This window comes from Entelurus aequoreus, linkage group LG15, assembly GCF_033978785.1.
Source record: "Entelurus aequoreus isolate RoL-2023_Sb linkage group LG15, RoL_Eaeq_v1.1, whole genome shotgun sequence".
Classification (NCBI taxonomy): Eukaryota; Metazoa; Chordata; class Actinopteri; order Syngnathiformes; family Syngnathidae; genus Entelurus; species Entelurus aequoreus.
The window spans coordinates 24,632,045-24,657,442 of record NC_084745.1 but is presented as its reverse complement, the minus strand read 5'-3'; the positions used below and the strand labels follow the sequence as shown (position 1 = coordinate 24,657,442).

The 25,398-nt window shown below is 39.5% G+C and overlaps 1 protein-coding gene across 2 annotated transcripts in view; it reads right to left on the bottom strand.

Annotated features, from left to right (window-relative positions):
- neto1l (neuropilin (NRP) and tolloid (TLL)-like 1, like) overlaps positions 1–25,398 on the bottom strand; it is a 241,163-nt gene that overhangs the window by 49,323 nt on the left and 166,442 nt on the right. For both annotated transcript variants that reach the window (XM_062021102.1, XM_062021101.1), the window contains exons 6-7: positions 15,862–15,903; positions 15,653–15,780 (exon numbers count right to left, since the gene is read on the bottom strand). In XM_062021102.1, the coding sequence (XP_061877086.1) occupies positions 15,653–15,780; positions 15,862–15,903 (170 nt within the window). The remainder of the gene's footprint in view (positions 1–15,652; positions 15,781–15,861; positions 15,904–25,398) is intronic.

The window sequence follows — 25,398 nt, the reverse complement described above, 5'->3', positions numbered from 1 at the left end:
TACTAAAACAAAAAAATAGATTTTTTTTCCCCTTCGTCTTTTTCCATTCTTCATACATTTTTGAAAAATCTCCAGAGAGCCACTAGGGCGGCGCTAAAGAGCCGCATGCGGCTCTCGAGCCGCGGGTTGCCGACCCCTGCACTATACCATACAGACCGAATTGTTGGATTGTCCTTCTGGAAGGTTCTCCTCTGTCCACAAAGGAATACTATAGCTCTGACAGAGTGACCGTCAGGTGCCTGGTCACCTCCCTTCTAGACTAAGATGAATGCAGCAATGTACAGAGACATCTTGGATGATAACCAACCCTTCCCATCCAACCTGATGGAGCTTGAGAGGTGCTGCAAAGAGGAATGGGCGAAACTGCCCAAAGATAGGTGTGCCAGGTTTGTGGCATCGTATTCAAAAATAATTGAGGCTGTAATTGCTGCCAAAAGTTCATCGACAAAGTATTGAGCCAATGCTGTGAATACTTTTGTGATTTTAATTTTAATTTAATTTTTAATGCATTTGCAAAATAAAAAAAATACAACTTTTTCCTGTTGTCATCATGGGGTATTGTCTGTAGAATTCTGAGAACCAAAATTAATCTATTCCATTTTGGAATAAGGCTGTAACATAACAAAATGTGGAAAAGTGAAGTGTTGTAAATACTTTCCGGATGCACTGTATGCATATCTATGAGGTACATTTGTTTTTATTGCGGCTTGAGGTACATTATTTCTTACAGTGTACTAGCAATCAATGGGGCATGTATGTATTTTTATTTTTAGGGAGACTAAACTAACACAGGTTTTATTTGTCTCCTCAGATGCATTATCAACCTCCCACTTAGTGCCTAACGTATGTCTAGCGCCACCTTTTGGTACCCTTCACAATGTTAATACAGTGTACTGAAGTGAGCTGAAACATAGTCTATAGTCTCTGTAGTATTACTGTATATACTGTAGGATAAAGGACATTTGTGCGGGGAAACAAGGGCAGATAAATGTGACCCGGAGAATATTTCAGATAAGAGCTAAGTAACAGATGTGGCTATACATCACAGTGGCACCCTTGTGATAATAAATTGTGCGCAAGAGGCTGCAGCACAGAATAAAGCATACCATAGTTTCCATCACATAGGATCCTTTATAATACCCCTATGGTGGCCATATAAACAGATAGCGTAATGGCTATTTTTGTATTATAAAATACATGTAAAAATGTCAATGTAAATACAATGGTACCTCAACTTAAGAGTGTTTTTAAATAGGAGTTTTCTCTCAGCTAAATGCTTTGCTTCAAGTTGCAAAAAAAGGTTTTTGTTAAAAGCATCTCCACCATTAGTTGGTGTAGCAAATGCCACAGAGAACCCCGTAAGATCCGACCAAAACATTTGGTTTTACTTGTTAGCATTAACTTATAGCTAGAGTTCATCATAATTTTGTTTTCCAACAATGGGAAGGAAAAAAGTGAGTTTAAAGGACAGTGCTGAAAAGAAGACGCAGTTGATATTCATCGAATTAAATAAAATAAATAATCAAAAACGTGACTTAGTGTGTTGCCAACTTGCCGGAGCAGTTTGAGCGTATCACAGTCTGTTAGTCTGCACCTTGCTGAAGCTGAATGAATCTAATATCAGCCAATAATGTCAAAACAATATAAAAATGGTGATTATTCATCCACGGAAATATGGAAAAGCTGCAGATGTTGTGTTTGACAGAGAAACAGCAAGAAGAGGATACTGCAGAAGTCCTAGCACCAAATAATGCCAAGTAATGCTGTACATTATTATTAGATTACTATAAAAACTACTGCAGTTGTTTGTATTACATTCTTTTGTATCATTTTTTATATAATATTTCTTATACTAAAGTTTGTTTTAATTTTTAAAACATTACAATCTTGCTGTTTTAGGGGGGCCAAGCACCAATTAAGATGGTAGATGTTGATTTGAGGTACAATATTTTGAGTTAGAAGCTCTGTTACAGAACCAGTTAAGCTTGTGAGTTGAGGTACTACTAAAACAGAGTGACTCATGTTTACTGTAAAGATAGTGGAGTGGTAATACTGACTTTGTTCAGGCACTATTACTAGTACATTTTATCTTATTTTTTGCTGTCACATTACCAATGCGTCGAGGCCATTTGTAATTGACAACGTTTGGTATACCATATTTTTCCGACTATAAGGTGCACTTAATATCCTTTAATTTGCTCAAAAATCGACAGTGCGCCTTATAACCCGGTGCGCCTAATGTACGGCATAATTCTGGTTTTGATTACTGACCTTGAAGCAATTTTATTTGGTACATAATGTAATGATAAGTGTGACCAGTAAATGGCAGTCATACATAAGAGATATGTGTAGACTCCAATATAAAGACAGTAAACAACACCAAAACTTTAAATGTTCCATTGAAAATATAGAACATTGCACACAACGCTCAAAAATTTGTCAAAATGTTTTAGTATGACTTCAGTAAGCTATGAAGCTGCACCGCTTGATGGATTGTCTGTCACGGCGCGGGCTCGAACTCGCTTTTCTCCGGCAGCTGGGTCTGCCAGCACCTCCGTTGGCAGCACGCCAAGACACACCCCTGCTCGCGCTTGGTGCATCATGCCCAAGCAGCGGCGAAACTGCAGGCCCCTGGGATTAATGAGAGGGAACGGCATAAAGACCATCGGACCCGAGGAACCTTTGCCGGAACATAGTTTCAGTCTCGCTGTAAGCATCACGTCTCTGGCTTCCCTACCTCGTACCTGCTCGCCTTCTCTGTGCCCTTCCTTGTTCCCTCGTTGATGTCCTTTATGTCTTCCGCAGTTTATTCCCCGTCTTCCGTGATCGAGTTGTGCATCTTGACTTCCATCTGGATTCCTGACTGCCTTCCCCGATCCTCGACCCCTGCTTGGACACGAACAACGTTGCTTCTTTCCTGCCCCCGACCACTTGCCTTTTCACGGACTGCCATTTTGCCTTGCCCCCTTGGTTCGACGAAAGATACATCCAACACGCACAGACAACAAAGCCGGGTAACATTTACATTGTTAATTCTGCACATCGTCTTACACCAGTCACTTGAAGTAGCATACACACTCTACACACTAATAAGGTTTAATAAACCTGTTGAACTCAGTTCTGCCGTGGTGTCGTCTCCTTCCTCCGCCGTACATAACAGTACGTTCCGGCCAAACCATGTTGGAACTAGGCGACACCGGCAAGCCCCAGTCCCGATCCCCCAGAACACCTGACCTGGCAATCTTGAGTTCCGTCGTTAGCGAACACCAGGTTCGTTTTTTGGCATTGGAGGACAACTTTGAGAGAGCTTTCACCGGACAGTATTCTAGGCAGGACAGCCTGAGTCTGAGAATGACTCCAGAGCCCGCGGCTCGCCAGCTTGTTCCCCCAGCCCGGGGACCAGATCGCTGCACTCAAGAACAGGAGCCCAAGATTGCAAGCCCGAGGCCCTTTGAGGGTGATTTTGAACTCTGTAGGGAATTATTGGTGCAGTGTGATCTCATCTTTCGACACCAACCCTCGTGCTATTCCACCGATGGGGCCAAGATCGCCTTAAATTTTTGCTCAGCTCACCGGACCGAGACTCAAGTGGGCAACTGCAGCCGTGGACAGAACCGTGGGCCTGAGCACCAACTACACTGCTTTCCGTGCCGAGTTACGAGGCTGTCTTCGACCACCCCAAGGATGGGGGGGTACGCGGCGGGGCGCCTGCACCCCATTCAGCAGGGATCACGCTCCGTTGCGGCCTGCACCCTGGAGTTCCGGACCTTGGCTGCTGACAGTGGATGGAACAACCGGGCGCTCCAGAGCGCGTTCCGTCGGGGCCTCTCTGAGGAGATCAACGATGGACTGCTGAGGGACAGACCCACATCCTCCAGGAGTCTCATCAAATTGGCGCTACTATACGACCAGATACTTTCTGAACGAGCAGTGGAGAGAGCGCAGGGTGCAGCCAACGTCACCCCTATGGTCCAGCTCCAACCCATCTATGAGACCCCAGCCGAAGTATACCGGTCTCCACCCACTACGATGACTACCCCAGAGCCAATGCAGTTGGGAAGAACCCTGTTGTCCATGGAAGAAAAGGAGAGGAGGTATAGGCAGCGTCTCTGCCTCTACTGTGGTCTAGCCGGGCATATCCTTTGCAACTGTCCGGTGAGACCAAAAGATCAGGCTCACCAGCAGAGGGGATCTTGGTGAGCCACACGTCGCTTCCCCGAGATGAAGAAAACCCGTATTCTGTTCCCCGCAACTCTGGCGTGGGACACAAGGACCATACAAGTGGAGCCATATTTGGACTCGGGAGCAGATAAAAGTTTAATTGACTACGAGTTCGCTCAGCAGATTAGCATTCCTCTTGTGCCCCTGGACAAGATTCTCCCTGCTCAAGGCCTGAATGGGCCCCCTTTGGGACCCATCAAATACCGCACGGAGCCCATTTCCATGACCATTTCTGGGAACCACATTGAGACCATAAGTCTCTGGGTGCTGGAAGCACTTGTCGCCCCACTTGTCCTTGGGAGTTCCTGCTTTCGACATCATGACCCCTACATCTCTTGGACCTCGAGCAAAATCATGGCGTGGAGCACACCATGCTACACAAACTGCCTCAAGTCAGCATCTCCTCCGGTCCACCGTCCCAGAACAATTGTTCCTCAGGCTGATCTGGCTCTGATACCAGCATGCTACTACAACCTTGCTGAGGTCTTTAGCAAGGAACGAGCGCAAGGACTACCTCGTCATAGACCCTATGACTGTGCTATTGAGCTACTTCCCGGCGCTACCCTGCCTTCCAGTTGCTTATACAAACGTACAACTTGTCACTCCCAGACTACATCACGAAGGCCCTAGCCTCAGGCATCATCACGCCATCCAAGTCTCCGCTGGCGGCGGGATTCTTTTTTGTAGCCAAGAGGGACGGGTCTCTTTGGCCCTGCATCGACTACCGTCACCTCAACAACATCACAGTCAAGAACAAGTACCCCCTTTCGCTGCTTAATTCTTCTTTTGAGCCTTTGGCGCCTGCCACCGTCTTCACCAAACTGGATCTCCGTAACGCTTATCACCTGGTACAGGTGAGGGCGACAAGTGGAAGACTTGCATTCAACACCCATCTGGGGCATTATGAATACAGGGTAATGCCCTTCGGACTCACTAACACTCCTGCTGTCTTTCAGGCTCTTGTTAACGACATCGTTGCTTCTCTCCTGCGAAAGATGCATCCAACACACACAGACAACAAAGCCTGATAACATTTACATTGTTAATTCTGCACATTGTCTTACACCAGTCACTTGAAGTAGCATACACACCCTACACACTCATCATAAGGTTTAATAAACTTATTGAACTCAATTCTGCCGTGGTGTTGTCTCCTTCTCCCGCCGTACATAACATTGTCGGCGCATTAAACATACAAGTATTATTATAGTGCGCAAAATGGCACCTATTAGTAGGCATATTACCTGGCGTTTTGTTTCGCCACATTATGCAAAACCAACTTTTCTTAAATTCTGGTACCTGCTATTGTGTATTTGGGATCTGCATAAGTCTTGAGAATGCGTGCACGCCTGTAATTGTAGTACGTGCCGACATTGTAGTCATGGGCGTCTTCTTTTTCTCTACCTTCAAAAATGGCATTCATCTTTCGCTGTTGCCATTTCTAATAAAAGTAGTGTAAAGTTCTTACTTATATCTGTCAGTAGACTAGCTATCAAAGCGCTTAAAATTGTAGTTATTCACCAACGGAACTTTAGTTATTATCGGACTGTTTTTCAAGGGACACATTTCCAGCGTTGATGTTGCATTATTGCATACTTGCCAACCTTGAGACCTCCAATATCTGGAGGTGGGGGGTACGGGGTAGGGGGGGGGGGGGGGTGGGGTTTGGGGGAGGGGGGCATGGTTGAGGGCGTGGTTATTTACAGCTAGAATTCACCAACTCGAGTATTTCATATATATTTCAAATATATATATATATATATATATATATATATATATGTATGAAATACTTGACTTTCAGTGAATTCTAGCTATATATATATATATATATATATATATATATATATATATATATATATATATATATATATATATATATTTTATTTACATAGAAAAAAAAAAAATACTTGAATTTCAGTGTTCCGGTGGCTATCCATTAGATGGCAGTATTGTCCTGTTTAACTTCTCCGTTCATGATGAGTATATCATTTCGGCCACCGTGTTCATTGGAGAAGTCTGTTCTACAAAATGTACAGGCAACATACACCTTCCCCTTCGAGCTGTCCTGGATGAACTGAAATTCTTGTTTCCATTCGTTTTGGAACTTGCAAGCGTATTTCTTCATCTTGCTCGTCGACGGCGTCGCCATGTCTGTAATTTCCTCGTTCTTCTGCTTCGTCTCCTTGTTGTGTGCGCAGTTGTGCACTCTACTCTCTAAAAGCCCTGGATGTTATGACGTCATTGGGCAGGCAAGCTGTTTATATTGTGGGAAAGCGGACGTGAGAACAGGCTGTCCCCACTCAGTCTCAGGTCCGCATTGAGCTGGAGGGGGCGTGGCCTCCAGCTCCGGCTGAATACCGGGAGTTTGTCGGGAGAAAATCTCTGCCGAGGTTGTCGGGAGAGGCGCTGAAAACGGGAGGGTTGGCAAGTATGCATTATTGAATCACGGATGAGAAGATGCTGCTCCGTTACTGATTTAAGTAAAGTCTGATTGTCATTTAAGCAGTTAGCTCCATCTTTTGACACTTCTTCCACCCCCGTCCTTGCATGCTACACCGCTACAACAAAGATGACGGGGAGAAGACGCTGTGGAAGGTGAGCCATGTAGGTAAGACCGCCCACAACACGGCACATCCTGAAAAGACGCTCAGAAAGCTGCTTGAAAATGATCTGTCAAACATAATCCATGCAACACTTTCACCAAAGAACCACCATTACATGTTATGTAGACCACAAGATAGTGTTTTAAATTTAGAAAAAAATCATAATATGACCCCTTTAATGCGTCTTTTGTATGAAAAAAAACCTGAATAGACCCATTCAGTGGCAGTGCGCCCTATGGTCCGAAAAATACGGTACTTACTATGACCTTGGGTAACTTTTCTGTTTATAAACAAATAAAAGTAAAACAAAAAGTGTATTTCTTTAAATCAAAACTGGCAGTTACACCGGAAGGTATAGCCAACCTCCCCTTTTTTTTAAAATCAAGAGATTTAGTGCTGTGCGTGTGAATATATCAGCATGGTTTTATGCAGTATAGGGTAGTATTTCACTTTAAAATATGGCCTTTCCCTTTTGTTGCTGCTTTAACATTGAGAAACTTTTAACCCTGATGCAGCACTGATAACTCAAGTACGGCATGGAGTGTGTGTTAGGAGATGTATAAGTGTGTGTGTATGCAATGCTTGTGAAGCATGGAAGGGAGAGAGTAGACAAAACTGTTTCCTCTCTCCACCCAACTGAAATAAAAGCATGTGACCCTACATGAACCCCTTCAAGCAAAGTATCTGACCCTCAAGGAGGAAGGAGGCAAGGCCCCCCTGCAGCTATGAGCAGCCACTTCAGGATACTGCTGAGAGCTACAGATGGCCCTCATGTAATATCAAGGTTTCCTGACGCAACCCTCTGACCCTCATCTTACTGCGTGTCAAGGGAAGATGAATGAAAATGGGGATTTGGGAATATCTTGTCGGGATCTTGACAAAAATTTTTTCCAGATGAACACTGTGAGGTTATTAAGACCACGACAAAAGGGAGCCACGTGATTATGTATGCCGAGTACTAGTATTTCAGGGTACCGATTCTTAATTGTAGCAGTGGAAGACGGGCTGTTAAAACTATCGTTTTTTTATGTCTATTTCAGACTAAAGGCGCATTAGATTCTAAGGTGCATTAAAGGGGTCATTTTGGGATTTATTTTCTACCTTTTTTAAAAACAGTTCTTTGTGGTCTACAGTGTTTTTCAACCTTTTTTGAGCCAAAGGACAATTTTTGGCATTGAAAAAATCCAGAGGCACACATCCAGCAGATATAAAAAAAAAACAAACGAAACACAGTTGACAGTAAAAAGTTGTTGTTGCAATTGTTGGGTATGACTTTAAACCAGGGGTCGGGAACCTTTTTGGCTGAGAGAGCCATAAAAGCCAAATATTTTAAAATGTATTTCCGTGAGAGCCATATCATATTTTTTAACACTGAATACAACTAATCGCGTGCATTTTTAAGTAAGACCAACATTTTTAGAGTATAATAAGTCTCTTATTCTTTTTAATAACATTGTTATTCTGAAGCTAACCAATAATAAATAAAATACTTCTCACCATTTTTGCGACTTCTTAAATAGGTGTGGTAGAAAATGGATGGATGGATTAAAATGCATGAGAATGTTTTATATTTTGAACGTTATTTTTCACATTGTGATTACCAGCGGAATTATTCATTACTTATCGTGTTTCCCTACCCCTGCTTTAAACCATAACCAACCATGCATCACTATAGCTCTTGTATCAAAGTAGGTGTACTGTCACGACCTGTCACATCACGCTGTGACTTATTTTGAGTTTTTTTTGCTGTTTTTTGCTGTTTTTCTGGTCTCCGTTGTGGTATTTTAGGCTTCATAATGCACCACACATTTTCAATGGGAGACAGGTCTGGACTACGGGCAGGCAAGTCTAGTACCCGAACTCTTTTACTATGGAGCCACGTTGATGTAACACGTGGCTTGGCATTGTCTTGCTGAAATAAGCAGGGGCGTCCATGGTAACGTTGCTTGGATGGCAACATATGTTGCTCCGGAACCTGTATGTACCTTTCAGCATTAATGGCGCCTTCACAGATGTGTAAGTTACCCATGTCTTGGGCACTAATACACCCCCATACCATCACAGATGCTGGCTTTTCAACTTTGCGCCTATAACAATCCGTATGCTTCTTTTCCTCTATGGTCCGGAGGACACGACGTCCACAGTTTCCAAAAACAATTTGAAATGTGGACTTGTCAGACCACAGAACACTTTTCCACTTTGTATCAGTCCATCTTAGATGAGCTCAGGCCCAGTGAAGTCGATGGAGTTTCTGGGTGTTGTTGATAAACGGTTTTCGCCTTGTATAGTATAGTTTTAACCTGCACTTACAGATGTAGCGACCAACTGTAGTTACTGACAGTGGGTTTCTGAAGTGTTCCTGAGCCATGCGGTGATATCCTTTACACACTGATGTCGCTTGTTGATGCAGTACAGACTGAGGGATCGAAGGTCACAGGCTTAGCTGCTTACGTGCAGTGATTTCTCCAGATGCTCTGAACCCTTTTGATGATATTACGGACCGTAGATGGTGAAATCCCTAAATTCCTTGCAATAGCTGGTTGAGAAAGGTTTTTCTTAAACTGTTCAACAATTTGCTCACGCATTTGTTGACAAAGTGGTGACCCTCGCCCCATCCTTGTTTGTGAATGACTGAGCATTTCATGGAATCTACTTTTATACCCAATCATGGCACCCACCTGTTCCAAATTTGCCTGTTCACCCGTGGGATGTTCCAAATAAGTGTTTGATGAGCATTCCTCAACTTTATCAGTATTTATTGCCACCTTTCCTAACTTCTATGTCACGTGTTGCTGGCATCAAATTCTAAAGTTAATGATTATTTGCAAAAAAAAAAAATGTTTATCAGTTTGAGCATCAGATATGTTGTCTTTGTAGCATATTCAACTGAATATGGGTTGAAAATGATTTGCAAATCATTGTATTCCGTTTATATTTACATCTAACACAATTTCCCAACTCATATGTAAACGGGGCTTGTACTTTGTTTTAGCAATCAATAATATTTCAGTTTTTTTTATCCTTCTTTGTGGGGACATTGTTGATTGTCATGTCATGTTCGGATGTACGCTGTGGACGCCGTCTTTGCTCCACAGTAAGTCTTTGCTGTCATCCAGCATTCTGTTTTTGTTTACTTTGTAGCCAGTTCAGTTTTAGTTTGGTTCTGCATAGCCTTCCCTAAGCTTCAATGCCTTTATTTAGGGGCACTCACTTTTTGTTTATTTTTGGTTTAAGCATTAGACACCTTTACCTGCACACTGCCTCCCGCTGTTTCCGACATCTACAATGCAATTAGCTACCGGCTGCCACCTACTGATATGGAAGAGTATTACACGGTTACTCTGCCGAGCTCTATACAGCACCGACACTCAACAACAACACATCATTTGCAGACTATAATTACTGGTTTGCAAAAAATATTTTTAACACAAATAGGTGAAATAAGATAATCTCCCACGGCACACCAGACTGTATCTCACAGCACACTAGTGTGCCGCAGCACAGTGGTTGAAAAACACTGGTCTACATAACTTGCAATGGTATTTTTTTTAAATCAAAATGTTGCATAGATTATGTTTTACAGACCATTTCTGACCGTTTCTTCAGCATACGTCATCTTTGTTGTACCGGTATTCTTTAGCGCTTCCATAGCGAGTCTACTGACGGATTATAAATTAGAACTGCAGGCTACTTTATATCAGAAATGGCAAAAGTAAAGGAGGAATGCACCACAACAAGAGGTGAGAGAAAAAGAAAGATCTTATTGATTATGGCGTGGTCTACTGTGGCGTAGACTCACAGATTTCCTGGAGTTTTGCAGATCCCAAATACAAATCAGCAGGTACCAATAGGGATGATGTTTGATAAGAAATTATCGAGTTTGAGCCTATTATCGAATCCTCTTATCGAACCGATTCCTTATCGATTCTCTTATCGATTCTCTTATCGAGTCCAGATAGGTTGTTGTATATGGAAAAAAACACACACTATTTGGTTTAACAAAATCTCACTTTTATTATATAAGAAAAAAAAAAATCTAATAAATAAATAAATATTGACTGTTACCCCCCTAAAAAAATAAAATAAAATAAATACATATTGACTGTTGTTACCCAAAGTATATTAAGTGGGATTTTTAAGAAAAACAAATATATACAGTAACACAAAAACAACCTGTCTCTGTGATCACTATAGGTGTATAAATAATACTATAGTGTTAAATAAAATCAGTCCCTTGGGCACAAAACTGAAAATAATACAGCTCTCCAAAAAGTGCACTTCTGCTGCTATTTGACATAACTGTTTGTTATGATGCTTTGACATTTTTGCACTTTATTTCTTTATTGAAAGAAAATTCTATGAAGAGCAAAGTTGTTTGCAAATGTGGTTACAATGCTAACAAATGAAAAGTTAAAGCTAAAAAAATAAATACACTTTATTGAGTTAACATTATTTCTTTATAGGGGGAACGATGTGATGTCATGAGCTAGGAATATAACAACTACACTACCCAGCATGCTAAGGGAGTGACGAGCATGCACGGTAGCCCCGAAGTGTTGTTGCATGTCGCCACCGGCAGCTAAGAATGAGGTTATGAGCACGCTGTGAAAGTAAACGTCAAGAACTCAGCCAACACGCCTCGTCTGCATTATTTATAATTAGACAGACAACACATATACAGTGTGATTTTGTTTTGTTTACAAGGAAAGGAAAACAAAAGTTAAAAAAGGGAGATGTGTTGTATATATACTGTATATATATGTGCTGCGGTTGCTTTAAGAACGTTGCGACAGCTGCCGTAAAGGAGGTGCGTTGCTAGCCTGGTTGCTATGTTTCCGGTTGGTCGTAAAAGTGTTCATCATGTATTTGTACCCTGCTCAAATCTCTCAGTAAAGTTATTCATTGGATTATACCTTTTGTTTTGAACTTTATTACACCCTGTAGCGCTTTTCCCGGTCCATTTTTTTCCTGCTTTCCCTATCTGCGCCTAATGACTGAGCTACGTGACGTAATTTCTTGTGATGTCTCACGGGGCATTTCTGGTCGGGACGGGATTCGAATAAAGAACCAACTCTTTTTCTTCACTATAGTGGTCTTGATAACGGGTACCGGTTCTCAAAAAGGGATTTGGGTCCGAGGACTCGGTTCTTTTCTTATCGAACAACCGGGAAAACCGGTTTCGAGTATCATCCCTAGGTACCAATAGGTAAGAACAATTGCTTCTGCATAATTTGGCGAAACATAACACCAGATAATAGGTTGATTGGCAACACTAAATTGGCCCTCGTGTGTGAATGTGAGTGTGAAAGTTGTCTGTCTATCTGTGTTGGCCTTGGCATGAGGTAGCGACTTGTCCAGGGTGTACCCTGCCTTCCTCCCGAGTGCAGCTGGGATAGGCTCCAGCACCCTCCGCGACCCTGAGAGGGACAAGCGGTAGAAAATGGATGGATGGAAAATGCCAGATAATACATAATGTCTCCTGATAGGTGCCATTTTGGGGTCCGTATACACACACCATAATAATACCCGTATGTTGAAGCACATCACGTCTGACTACGATAGCCGTATTTTACCAAAGTCGTACTAAAACATTCTGACAGATTTTTGAGCGCCGTGTTTAATGGTCTATATTCTCAAAAAAACGGAAGAAACATCAACGTTTTGGAGTTGCTCACGGTATTTGCTAGCGTAATTTATTTAACAGGCGTCAACTTGCAGTTCACAAGTATCTCTTATGTGTGACTGCCATCTACTGGTCACACTGATGTACACACAATGTACCAAATAAAATTGCTTCCAGGTCGGTAAGCACAACCAGAATTAATTTGTACATTAGTTTAAGTCAGGGGTGTCAAACGTAAGCCCCGAGAGCCAGATCAGGCCCGCAAACAGGTTTTATTCGGCCCGTGGGATGAGTTTGGTAAGTATAAAAATTAGCCAAAATTTTTGAATAAAAGATACTGCTGTTCTAAATGTGTCCACTAGATGTCGCAATAGCAATTCTTTGTATCTTTGTAGATTATGCTACAAATGTAAAAAATAAACCACATGATGTTAGTGCACCAGTCTAGGAAAATGATCAAACTACATAAATAACATCCTGTAATTTGATTTTTATAGAATTTTTTTATCTTGATAGATTGAAAATTAACACCAATGAGTTGACTTATGAACATTATCACATAATTTATTCAGAAAATATAAATAACGACAAATAAGGATAGAATACTATAAACCAAAACATGTAAGTGTAAAAAATAACAACAACATTATGATTTGTACAATTTCAGAATGTCCTTGTTCTATTTTTAAACAAAGAAAACAATCTGAAATTGTCTTTATTTTTAAGTTATCGTGCCATGGTTTTACCAGTCCGGCCAACTCGGGAGTAGATTTTTCTCTATGTGGCCCCCGATCTAAAATGAGTTTGACACCATTGGTTTAGGTGAAGCTTTTGGCCACCAACACTTTAAAAAGCACTGATCTACATTTCCAACTTAAAGTATAGTATTTGTTTCATGAAATTGGTGTAAAAAAAGCGCCTAGTCTCTGCCACATTTTTATCTGTGCTAGATTATGGTGATCTTTTTTATATGAATGCTACTCATTCCTGACTTCAGATGGTGGACTGGGTTTATCATGCTTCTTTGAGGTTCATCACAAACTGTAGAGCCACGACACACCACTGTGACTTGTACTCTCGGGTGGGATGGCCTTCTCTGTCCACTAGGAGACAGTGTCATTGGTACACTTTTATTTACAAAGCTCTTCTGGGACTATTGCCCGATTACATTTGTGCATTGATTTCACAGAGAAGTACAAACTCTTATTCACTGAGATCAGCTGTTGCACTGAGCTGGGGAAAAAAAGCTTTTGTCTATGCAGCTCCTTGTGCTTGGAACATGTTACAAAGAGACTGGATGCTGACTGAATTTTTTCATCCTTAATTTAAAATCTAAACTCAGAGCATTTGAAGGAGCCTCAGTTATTTGCAACTGTTTTACTTGATGTCCATCCTGTCATTTTAGTGTAATGTGAATGTAATTTGATGTTTAACGTTGCTGCCTCTTGACCAGGACTCCTTTGAAAAAAAGGTTTTTAATCTGAATGGGATTTTTTCCTGGTTAAATAAAGGTTAAATATCAACATGCTTGAGGAAATGCTGAAAGAGCATGAGGAGAAACAGGCTGTGGTGTTTATAGAAGAGGAGATGGAAGCAAGGAAGTCCGGAAATGGCGATTGTTTTACATTTTCTTTTTTGCTCATAATGTTAACCATATCAGTTTTGAAGTAATCATTGATTATTGACCAGGGCAAGAAAAACATGCAATTAAGTTATGAAAATGATAGTTTTACATTTCTTTATCCACACTGTCTATGCGGGAAAATGGGCTCCAGTTCTGTAGGTGACGTCACTCTAAAGCCCCGTGTACACAAAGGTTATCCAGGGTAAATCACACCTAACCTTATCCGTGTCCACACACAACAATGCCACCGTTTAAGACCCCCGGGCCCCTCCGTCCGCCGGCGCAACACGACCTAGTATGCATGCGTGGTAAATGTGCACGTCATAGTCATCTCCAGTGTTGCTTTGTGAGCAAGTTCTTAAATGTAACTTATCTGAACAATATCCAGTGTTGTGGTATTTCAATTACCTGGAATCCAGTGTGCTGTCAGGCCCTATTGTAGTGAATCACACCTGAGACATCATAAATTAATCAAATCTTTATTAGACACGTAAAACATGTGATAAAGAACATTTTACATCAATCAAACTAGGGATCTAGATATCTGGTCAGGACACTCCTCACTCTTTTGCCTTCACCTTCATTGTCCATTCCTTTTTTGGTGACTTTATATACTGTGGACCGAGCCGTTGAGTCTGCGACTTACATGGCGGACAATAACTGATACAGTCTGCTTTGCCAGTCCAAATGCATTCGCCGTTTTCCTCGACAACCAGATAATACAAAACACACGCTACCTTTTTTATCACATCCACGGGAGCTCGCATTCTCACTGACCCTCCTTCGACAAATAGACAAAGTTTTTCCGTAAGTCGCATCACAGCTGACCCGGACATTGGAAAGTTCTCTTGTTGTATCCCAAATAGCTGCAATCGCTTTCTCTTAAGGTATTCATGTGTGATTTCCACAAGCGTCTGTACATGTAGAAGAAGGAGAAACACGGGCATGTCTGGATGACTCGCCTTCATATTTCCAGTGGTTAGCTCCGAGCTTTATTATGAAGCTGGCTGTGGCGTGTTCTTTCTGACGTCACTTCCTGTGTGGGTGAGGTCTTTCTGCAGTCACTTCCTCTCCGAACTCACTTTGTAAACGGTCAATAAGTCCATACAAAGCTATGTGCCGGAGATTCATGAATTACACGGCTGACTTACCCGTGTAAAAATTTGTCCGAGGAGGGGGACCTTAAACGCTGGTTTAGTGTGGCTGAAACGTGGCTTAAGCTAAATAATTATTCGTTTAAGGGGTTGACGACTTAGTGTAGACATGGCCTAAGAAAGGGCGTCAATTTGAGTCTGGCAAATGGAAAGGGGGAAAGTACAGTTTACACAAAAATGGAAAAAACGGCAAATAGCTATAGTTTTTTTTAGGGAAAACAATTTCGGTAATCTGGACACTATGAATTCTCTAACCAACCAGATTTCAGATTGTAATATAATTAATTCCCAATATAAACTTGTTATATTGCGATTTTGTATATTTTTGATGGTTTGTATGAAGACTACATCATAGCGGTATTATTACGAGGTAGATTAAGCCTCGAGCGGAGGAAATGCAAAGTAAGGAAGGCAGCTGCTGACTCACCTTGGAGCGCGGCGGTGCCTGGATGTACCACTTGCAGTCGACGGCCTCATTGGCACCTGCCTTCCCGTCTCTGATGATTTGATGAGACTCGATGATACCTTCAGGACCGACCATGTCGTACTGACACGCTGAAAAAAACCCATAGAAATTGGTAAAGAGGCAATGAGACAAGGAGAAAGTGAGCGCGAGGAGAGAGTGAGTGTACCTACAGGGAAGAGGCTGTGGTACTCCTAAATCGGAAAAGTCCGGATCTGAGAAGAGAGCAGAGAAGGGATTCATTTGGGATGTCCGATCACAAAAAAGGATAGCAAAAATCTTCTTAGTGAGATGTTCCCCCAGATGTTGACGTTTTTTGTCCATTTGTGAAGTCAAAGGTCACTGAAGGCAAGCTCTGTTCTACTGCAGAATGGCAAATTACTCCTCATTACAGAGCCAGACCACATGAATAGAACAAGAGCAAGCATAGACACATTATAGAATAAAATGTAGAGGGCATTTGAAGAGGATACATTTAATCCATGATCAAGATTCTCATACTGAAAAGAAGGGGGGTGGGGGGGCAGATCCGAGCCAAATACATTTTATCAGGAGCAAGATAAGAGAAGTCTAAAAGGTATAGTTTTGAAAGTCACCTTGACGCAGAAGCAACTTTTTGAACAGTGTTGCCATAAATTAAATCAAGAAACTTGGCCAATGTGAGTACCTGCAGCTTCACCGCCTATAATCTACTTCCACAACAAGTCAATAGATGTCTTCACCTTGCTGACAAACTCTGACTCCATCACTTCTGTACGTACAGTACATCAACAGAGATGTGCACTATTCTGTATGTCACTTTCTAATAATGATCTGTATTTTATTTAAAATGACATCTGAGAAAAAAACATAATTGTTTTTCACCCCACAGCAAAAAAACACATCGTGAATGCGGAGAAACGAGCATTCACTATGTCTACTGAAAAACATATCAGTATATTTCCATAATTAGACTGGGCATAAGTGCTTACATTTTTAATCTGGCCTGCCCGGAGTTTCTAAATCATCTTTTCAGAGATCTAACATGGAAACTGTAGCTACCATTATAATATTCAGTGCTGTTTTCAAATTACAGCAAGTCTTATGCAATTTAAAGTATTTCAATGTTTGGAATCTTTTGAGGATATACAGGTTAATACAGTAATCTACATCAGTGGCCCCAACAACAAGAAATAAAAAAAAATAAAAAAATAAAAAAATGTTTTAATTTTTTTAAATTTTTTTTTATTAAATCAACATAAAAAACACAATATATAGATTATATATCACTATAGATCAATACAGTCTGCAGGGATACAGTTTTATTGTTCGTAGTTAATATTGTAAAAGCCACTTTCTTTATTTTCATGTACATTATGGGTGTCTTATTGTGTAAAAATATTTCTTATTTAATTTTGTTTTATGAGGTGGTCTGTCATACATTTTTTAGCTTTCTATCAGACATTATTGTGAGTTCCTGAAAAAAGGCACCCAAGCACACATAGTGTGCAGCAGATTTGTATATATATATATATATATATATATATATATATATATATGTATATATATATATATATATATATATATATATATATATATATATATATATATATATATATATATATATATATATACTGTATATAAGGTCTGCCTTAGTGCCTGAACATATTATATTTTCATTGATTGGATGCAGAAACACATACTCAGGCCATGCTATAAGCATCTATAAGTAAAATAAAACTAAAAATATAAGTTTTAGTTTTATTTAGTGGTGATGCAGTACATGCTTTACATTAGGGCAGCAACTACATTTTCTAAAAGATCATAGGGTGGATGAAGTAAGACTTTACTGTCCAATTTAAACATCCATCCATCCATGTCCTACCACTTGTCCCTTACAGGGTCGCGGGGGGTGCTGGAGCCTATCTCAGCTGCACACGGGCGGAAGGCGGGGCACAACATGGACAAGTCGCCACCTCATCACGTGTCTCCATTTTTTTTCATCCAAAAAACAACCCTTATTTTTTATTTTTTTTATATTTTGGTTATGAAAATAAAAAATACAGAGGCAGGAGACAGCATGCAGGTAAGACAAGTATTTAATCGTTTGAACATGAAAAAGACAAGGAGTCATGCTGCTAGGAAGCACACATGAAGTCTAATGCAAAAACGTTAATCACTTAACAGAGCATCAGCAAAAACCATGAACAGTAGCGTAAAGTTAAAAATGTTCCAGCGCCAGATTGGACGGCGAGACTGGCATACAAGGGAGCTTGAGTGGAATTGGCAGCAGGTGCGTGTCCTAATCATTAAACAGAGGCAAGTGTGTAAAATAAACGCTCCCAGCAACAAGAGGTACTACGGGACAACACAAATACACACGAGATACAGAAAACCTATAGTAAAAGTAATACAAGTAAAGACCTGGACAAAAGATCATGAAACCTATGATGATTTTCCAGTTTTATCAATCAATCAATCAATCAATAAATCAGTCAATCAATCAATCAATCAGTCAATCAATCATTCAATCAATGTTTATTTATATAGCCCTTAATCACAAGTGTCTCAAAGGGCTGGACAAGCTACAACGACATCCTCGGCTCAGATGCCACCGACTTACAAATATTGGATACCACTCAATCTCCTGACTGTGAGGCCGACATACGAACCAGTAGGCCAACGTTTGTTGTTTTTTTTTTGCATAAAAAGGAAAACCTTGTAATAATATGTCATATATTAAGCAGAGACCAAAACATGTTACTGCCATCCAATTTTAAAAATATCTATTAAGTATGATATTCCGTAATATTTTGGATGAAAAGAACAAAAATGTAGAGATCAATGCTTTACATTGGACAGAGATATTAAGCTATCAGGAACTCAAACTTATGAGTTCTGAAATAATATGAAAAAAGTACTGTAATGGTAAGGCAACAATGCCTTAGTGTGGTCATGATCATACCGACTGAGCATGGTATCTGGGGATGGTGCTTTATGTAATTGCAGTTTTTAATATGATCACATAAAAGTGAAAAGTATTACGGCGCTTTATCACATTGTAAATGAACAACCCCACAACACTAATTCTAATGTATTCATGTCCATTAACTCAGCTGTGAGCTCAGAGTTACATTTAAATGGTTCTGTTTCTTCCCCGTGTAACCATCAGCTGGGCCCACTGATTGCACAGCAGGAGTAGCTTGGCCAAATGAGCTTTGTCTGTGGATGCCCTGCTTTTTCTCTGTCTACACGCAAGTCACAATGTCTTCTGCATGATGAGGAAGTCAAATTTCAAGTCAAAATGATGAGACTTTCTACTAGAACCTGTAATCAGAGATTTGATATTCTCAGCCTGATTTCATCACGGGGTGCCAGAACCCCCTCATGCACTCAGGGTGTATGAAACACTCACTGGTCTGATGTTAACATTGAAACTACAGTTTGTCTTAGACCAGACAGTAGTAGCAGATAGTAGATAGTACAATTGAGCCACTTTGAAGAACTTACATCTTTTTGTCAATCTTTGACATTTTGGTAAAGTCAGCAGCCACTTCATAAGGGATACTTGCTCAAATTCAACCTATACATCCTGTAAAACACTATTTTTTTTACTTCATCAGACTTATTTCACATCAAACCACCCTAATATCCATAATATTAAGTAATACCTTGTTTTTTTACAATTTTAATCTGCAACTTGCCAATTGTCCTGACAGGTTTGGACTTTGTGTTCTCATGTTTTATTTCCTATCAAGCGCTCCTATTTTGGTTTACATTTCTTGTTTGCCTTTTTTTATTTTTTACTTTTCTCCAGTTTTGGCACTGGCTTCCTCACCCGTCCTTAATTAGCAGTCAGGACACACCTGTTGCCAACTGCCAACCAGGATGCGGGTCGGATCAGGTCCTTGAACAAGATTAAATTGGCCCGCGGTTTGTAAAAAAAAAAGAGCTGCAATTTTTCATGAAATAAACTGTTGTTCTAAATGTGTTCACTGGAATGTCGCAATAGCAATTCTGTTAGTGAAGTGAATATTTATGTAGCACTTTTTTCTGGAGACTGTAAGCGCTTTACATAGTGAAACCTGGTGATGGGTCCGACAACACCGATGCATCGGCGCATGCGTCGAGCTCATAGAGCGAAACCCTGTGTCGGTGCGCGTACCGCTTTTAGAAAGTTACGTGACCGATCATAAGCTGTTTTGGTCACGTGACCGATACGCGAACTGTGTCGCACTCCCGCCTCCTCTGTGCCCTGTGAGCAACATTCCCTCTAAGGTGCGCGCCTGCGCAATTGCGCACTGCTCAAGCGTCCTCTGCGCACAGCAAATATATGCCGCGCACCAAATCAAACCCATCTGAATTCTAAACAAAATAGACACATTTATTCTGTGTAATTTTGCAATGCAACTCAGAGTGGCAGTGACAACAAGCGGCCCTAACGGTGTTCGTCAACACCGTTCAATTATTGTAACGTCTATCGAGATGCTTCGAGGACAGGAATTATATCGATCACTTTATTGAGCAAAACTGTTTATATTCGGCCATAACCACACCAAAAACATGAGTAAAAAACTTATACCTCGAAAAACTAGTAATTTTCTGCCGTACAAACCAGGCCAAAACCAACTTGTCATCTGTCAACATGCATACCACTAAACCACTGGTGCGTTTATGGCCACACAAAAAGTCGGACAACTCAAACACCACACAAAGTTACACTATGACTCCTCAGTCATACGTGTGCTTATTCTACTGTCATTTATTATTAATGTTAATTTATTTATATTAATCATGGAATGCTGTTAGTAGAGAAAGTTACAGGAATGCACACTTCATCATATGCTTACATTTCATTGTGCAACATGAGGATGTTTAAGGGGAACTAAATGTGATCTCTAAAAGGGGTACAAATGATTTCCAAAGCAGGACCACCACCCAGACATATTGTACAATACTAATCCATAGCTTATGAAAAACAAGATTTATTTTATTTTCATTACAAGTGGGCCAAATCACTAATATTCCAAAATAATCTCATGAAAATGACTCCTCTCATTTCAGTGTTATTATAAAAGATTGGTTTGAGACAGGTGTGCTGCTGGTATTGCCACGTGTGATGTTGCTCACATGTGCTCCACTGAATGCTCAGGGAGTTTTTGTGTTTGCTCAGACACATGAACAATTAGAGGGAACATTGCCTGTGAGCGGGTCTTTTCTACAGCCGCAGAAATAATAACTAAGAGAAATCATCTAAAATTTAATAAGTTGGAAAAACTGTTTTTTTTAATAAAAATGTGTAAAAAAAATAAAAATAAAATCCCAGTCCACAAGCATCCTCATTCACAACACGTTTTCTTAGTTTTCCATGTTATGATACATGTTCACATTATTTATTGACTGTATCTAAAAAAGATAAAAATATATTTTTATTTAAATGAAGATATGAAATAATCCTAAATGAAATACAATGACTTGGTTTATATTATTGTATATACTGGGTCATAAAATCAGTGTCAGTTGAGTCGGTCCATAGGTTGCCTGTAGGGATTTTTAATGTCCAGCAGATGTCAGTATTTAGTGACACAGTATCGACACAGTATCAATACAGTTTTGCAACGTGTCGAAACGCTTCATGACGCCTCATCAACCCATCACTAGTGGACGCAGAGTGTAACTCAATCCTCTTGAATAGTTTCTACCTCCGTTTGTATGGTTTGTTGAGTTAGCACAGGATTAATATGTGTAAATAACAAATGAGGTATTTGACACCTAAAAAAGTTTTTATTATTTATTTTGTATTTTGTTCAGTACCCAGATAGGCTCTGACTTAAAAGTTTAATGGCTCTGTAGATACACTGAGACCAAGTCTCAGTTCATTGTGTCTTTTGTTGAGTGTGTCACAGTTGGGTCGCATCTTACTGCGGGGGTCGTTCTCCCAGGATGCAGACGGACAACTCCGGACGAAGCGTGCAGGTAGGATATGATTTATTTATCATAAATCCTAGCACATACAAAGTACAGGAAACAAACAAAAGGGACGCGTGCCGATTGTACGGGGAGCTACGGTAAAACTTAACACAGGAATCAAAAGAATAAACAAGCATAGAAACAAGAAGCAAGGTAAACATCCAACGTGGCTGTTGCATACTGCAAATAAGGAAGCCACATCGAGTGTGGCGCACAACATGAATAAGTAGCTCTCTGATTAGTGCCCAGCAGCAGGTGAGCGTGCCGAACACTAATCAGAGGCAGGTGAGACTAATCAGCACCCATGGAAACCAAAACACAAACCCAGGGGTGCTGAAAACAGAACTGAGGTAGTCAAACTGATCAAAACTAAACAAAACATGAACCGGGCCACAGATCATGACAGAGTGTTTGAAACTGCATCAACTTTTTTGTAGAATTTTCAACTAACTTGAAGTGTTTTTGTGATATGCACATTTTCAGAAAGTGTTTGTTCTATTTTTGGCCTAAGTAAAACAAATACAACAATTTGAAGTTGTCTTTTTTTGAGTGATCATGTCATGATTTTACCAGTCCGGCCCAATTGGGAATGACTTTTCCTTAATGTGGCCCCTGAGCTAAAATGAGTTTGACACCTCTGCTTTATGTGATATAATCAATGTTTGTGTTTTGCTTCCAAATCTGCTTTGTTTCTTTGTTTTGTGGCGACGCTGCTCAGCTGTGTTAGCTTTCTGTGCACTCCCTAGCTGTATTAGTTTTTGTTTTCTGTGCACTCCCGCGCTGCACTATTTTTTGTTTTATTTAATAAAGTATCATTTTACCTGCAGCCCATATCCTGTCTCTGCATCCTGGGGTCATACTGAAAATTATGATGTACTTTTAAATAGCTAATAGTGCCAGGATGATGTAAAGATGTGCTTGAAGCCATGGTTAAAGAATAAAAGCTGAACAACACGTAAAATAAAGGATAACATTAACAATAAAATAAGATGATGTTAAATTTTTTTTAATAAGAATAGAGATGGCAATAATCAAATGGGCTAATGAAATAATATATTAACATTATTATCAATAGTCCCATTTGAAATGGCCTCAACCTATAATTATACTGCTATTAGTATGTCCAATTTAAAATGCTACTAATAATAGGTATTGTCTATGAGCTAAACACAATAATGGGTTGAAATGGTACACATTTAAATAATAAATAAATATTGTACTTTATATCACCTTGTACCCTTTTTATTAGTATAACGGTATGCGTCTGGCCTCTTAAATACCAATGTTGTATTTAAGGTGTTGTAAAACATTTTTAAAAAATTACTTATTTGTAAAGAAATGCTCTTGTCTCGCACCTCTTTTTTGAGGAACAGGCTAAGAGAAAAAGTCAGAATACTATAAAAACAAATGTTTATATTACAATAATAAATTTGCAATTAAAACATTTAAAAAAAAAAAATAACAACAAAAAAAACAACATTATTTTGTACGATTATGTGAATACAGCATTTGTGTTGCTGCAATGCACAATGACCATTAAATTATTGCTTTTCATTCTATTTTAAATATTTGCAATTGCATATCTTTTAAACTTGAATATTCTTCAACAATTAAGAAAATAATAATTTTATATATATATATATTTTATTTTTTTTGTGTGTATATATATATATATATATATATATATATATATATATATATATATATATATATATATATATATATATATATATATATATATATATATATATATATATATATATATATGTCTTAATTAGATTATCCAAAAAATAGTGCTCGATACCGTGGTAGAGCGTAATATGTATGTGTGGGAAAAAATCACAAGACTATTTCATCTCTACAGGCCTGTTTCATGAGGGGTTTTCCTCAATCCTCAGGAGAAAAATACATCATATTCCACAACTAGAATTTGCAATTCCTGGAGGAATTGCAAAGTGGGTGGATGTTGGAACAGTTTTAATTGTTTGCGAAATGTGGAGTTTTGGGGAGATTAGTAAACTGCCCATTTATTTTCATTGAGGGGAAATTCCTGGTAATTCAGATTAATCAGCACATTTTCAGAACCAGAAAACATGCTAGCTTGAATGTCCAGGGCGAGCGGAGTTTGTGGATGGTGGAACAGTTCAAATCGGATGAGAAATGTGGGATGTGCAGTAAGATGGTATAATGCCTATTCATTGTCAATGGGGAGAACATTCAGAGAAATTCCAGGAAAACTGCACATTTTGGGAAACGGAAAACATGTTTTGCATTTATATCAGAAGGGTAGTGTGGGAGGATGGTTGAAAAATCAGATTGGGGTTATAAAAATGGTGCAACATTTTGAGAATTTAGACCATTGTAGAACTATGAATATGTCCATTAATTTGAATGGGAATTTCCTGGAAATTTGGGAATTTCTGTAAAACTGTACAATTTTGAAAATATTGTACAATTATACAATTGTCCTAAATGATTTGAACAAGTTGGTGTTGGAGGTTTTGGAATCGGTTGAAAAATGTTGACGTAGTAGCAGTTTGAATTGACAATGGGTATTTTGGAATTCTTGGAATTTCGGAAAAACCGGGGAATTTGTACAAAAAAATTTAACATTTGTTGTCCAAACTAAGAGGAATGTTTTGAAGGTGGAATGGTCAAAAATGGTTGAAAAACGTGAAATGTAAAAACTTTCCAGGAAGAGTCTGCGATCCGGGAATTCTGAGAATTCTTGGAATTTGTGGATGGAGGAGGGGTTTCGAATCGGTTGAGAAATGTGAGAATTGTGCCTGTTGGAATAATGGGCATTTCATTTTCAATGGGAAAAATGTCCCGGAAAACCGGGAATTCTGGGTAGCCTGAGATATTATTTTGAAATTGTTTTGGGGAGCTCTTGATTCCCGGTCCAGCTGAACGTTTTGATACTCGAACGGTTCCGATCGGATGAAAACTGTGGGCTGTGGCATCCGCCAAACATTTCCTGCGGAACAATAATAAATGGATGATTTTTTGGTATAGATACTATTGGTGTGAATACCCAGGCATATAACGTTGCAAAGGGACAACATTAAGTCGTAATCCTGGTAACACATTACAAATATTGTAATATTATGAGAAAAAACATTACTGTAGTTGTATCTTGAGATTACCGTGGCACTAATGGGAGAATAAAGATGTGCTTTTTCAAGACGAATATGTGGGGAAAAAATGAGAAAAAGTTGCATAGTTATGTACATAAAGTCAGTGTGTTATTTAAAACAAGTCCACATTTTTCGAAGGAAAAAGGCACATTATTTTGACGAGCATAAAAGTCAAACTTTCCACACAATATTACAGTGGCGTGAGCTATTTACTATTTTAGGAATCGATCAATTGTTTTGTAAAATGAATCGAGTAATCGGATAAAACACATTATGTATTTTAGGAAAACAGTTTAAATCAGGGGTCCCCAAACTATGGACCGCGGTCCGAATCCGGCCCGCCAGTGTCCAAAATCCGGCCTCCGGGAAGTCCAAAGTAAAAAAAATAAGTATTTTTTATTTTTGTATTATTATTTTTTCAAATCTGTCCTTTCTAATCCATTTTCAACCGCTTGTTACTCTCGGTGTCTCCTAGCCGCTCAGGCAAATCGTATTGTCAAAAATGCATTTTCCTATTGATAACGTGACATCATCGCGCTTGGAATTATATATATATATATATATATATATATATATATATATATATATATATATATATATATATATATATATATATACAGCCCG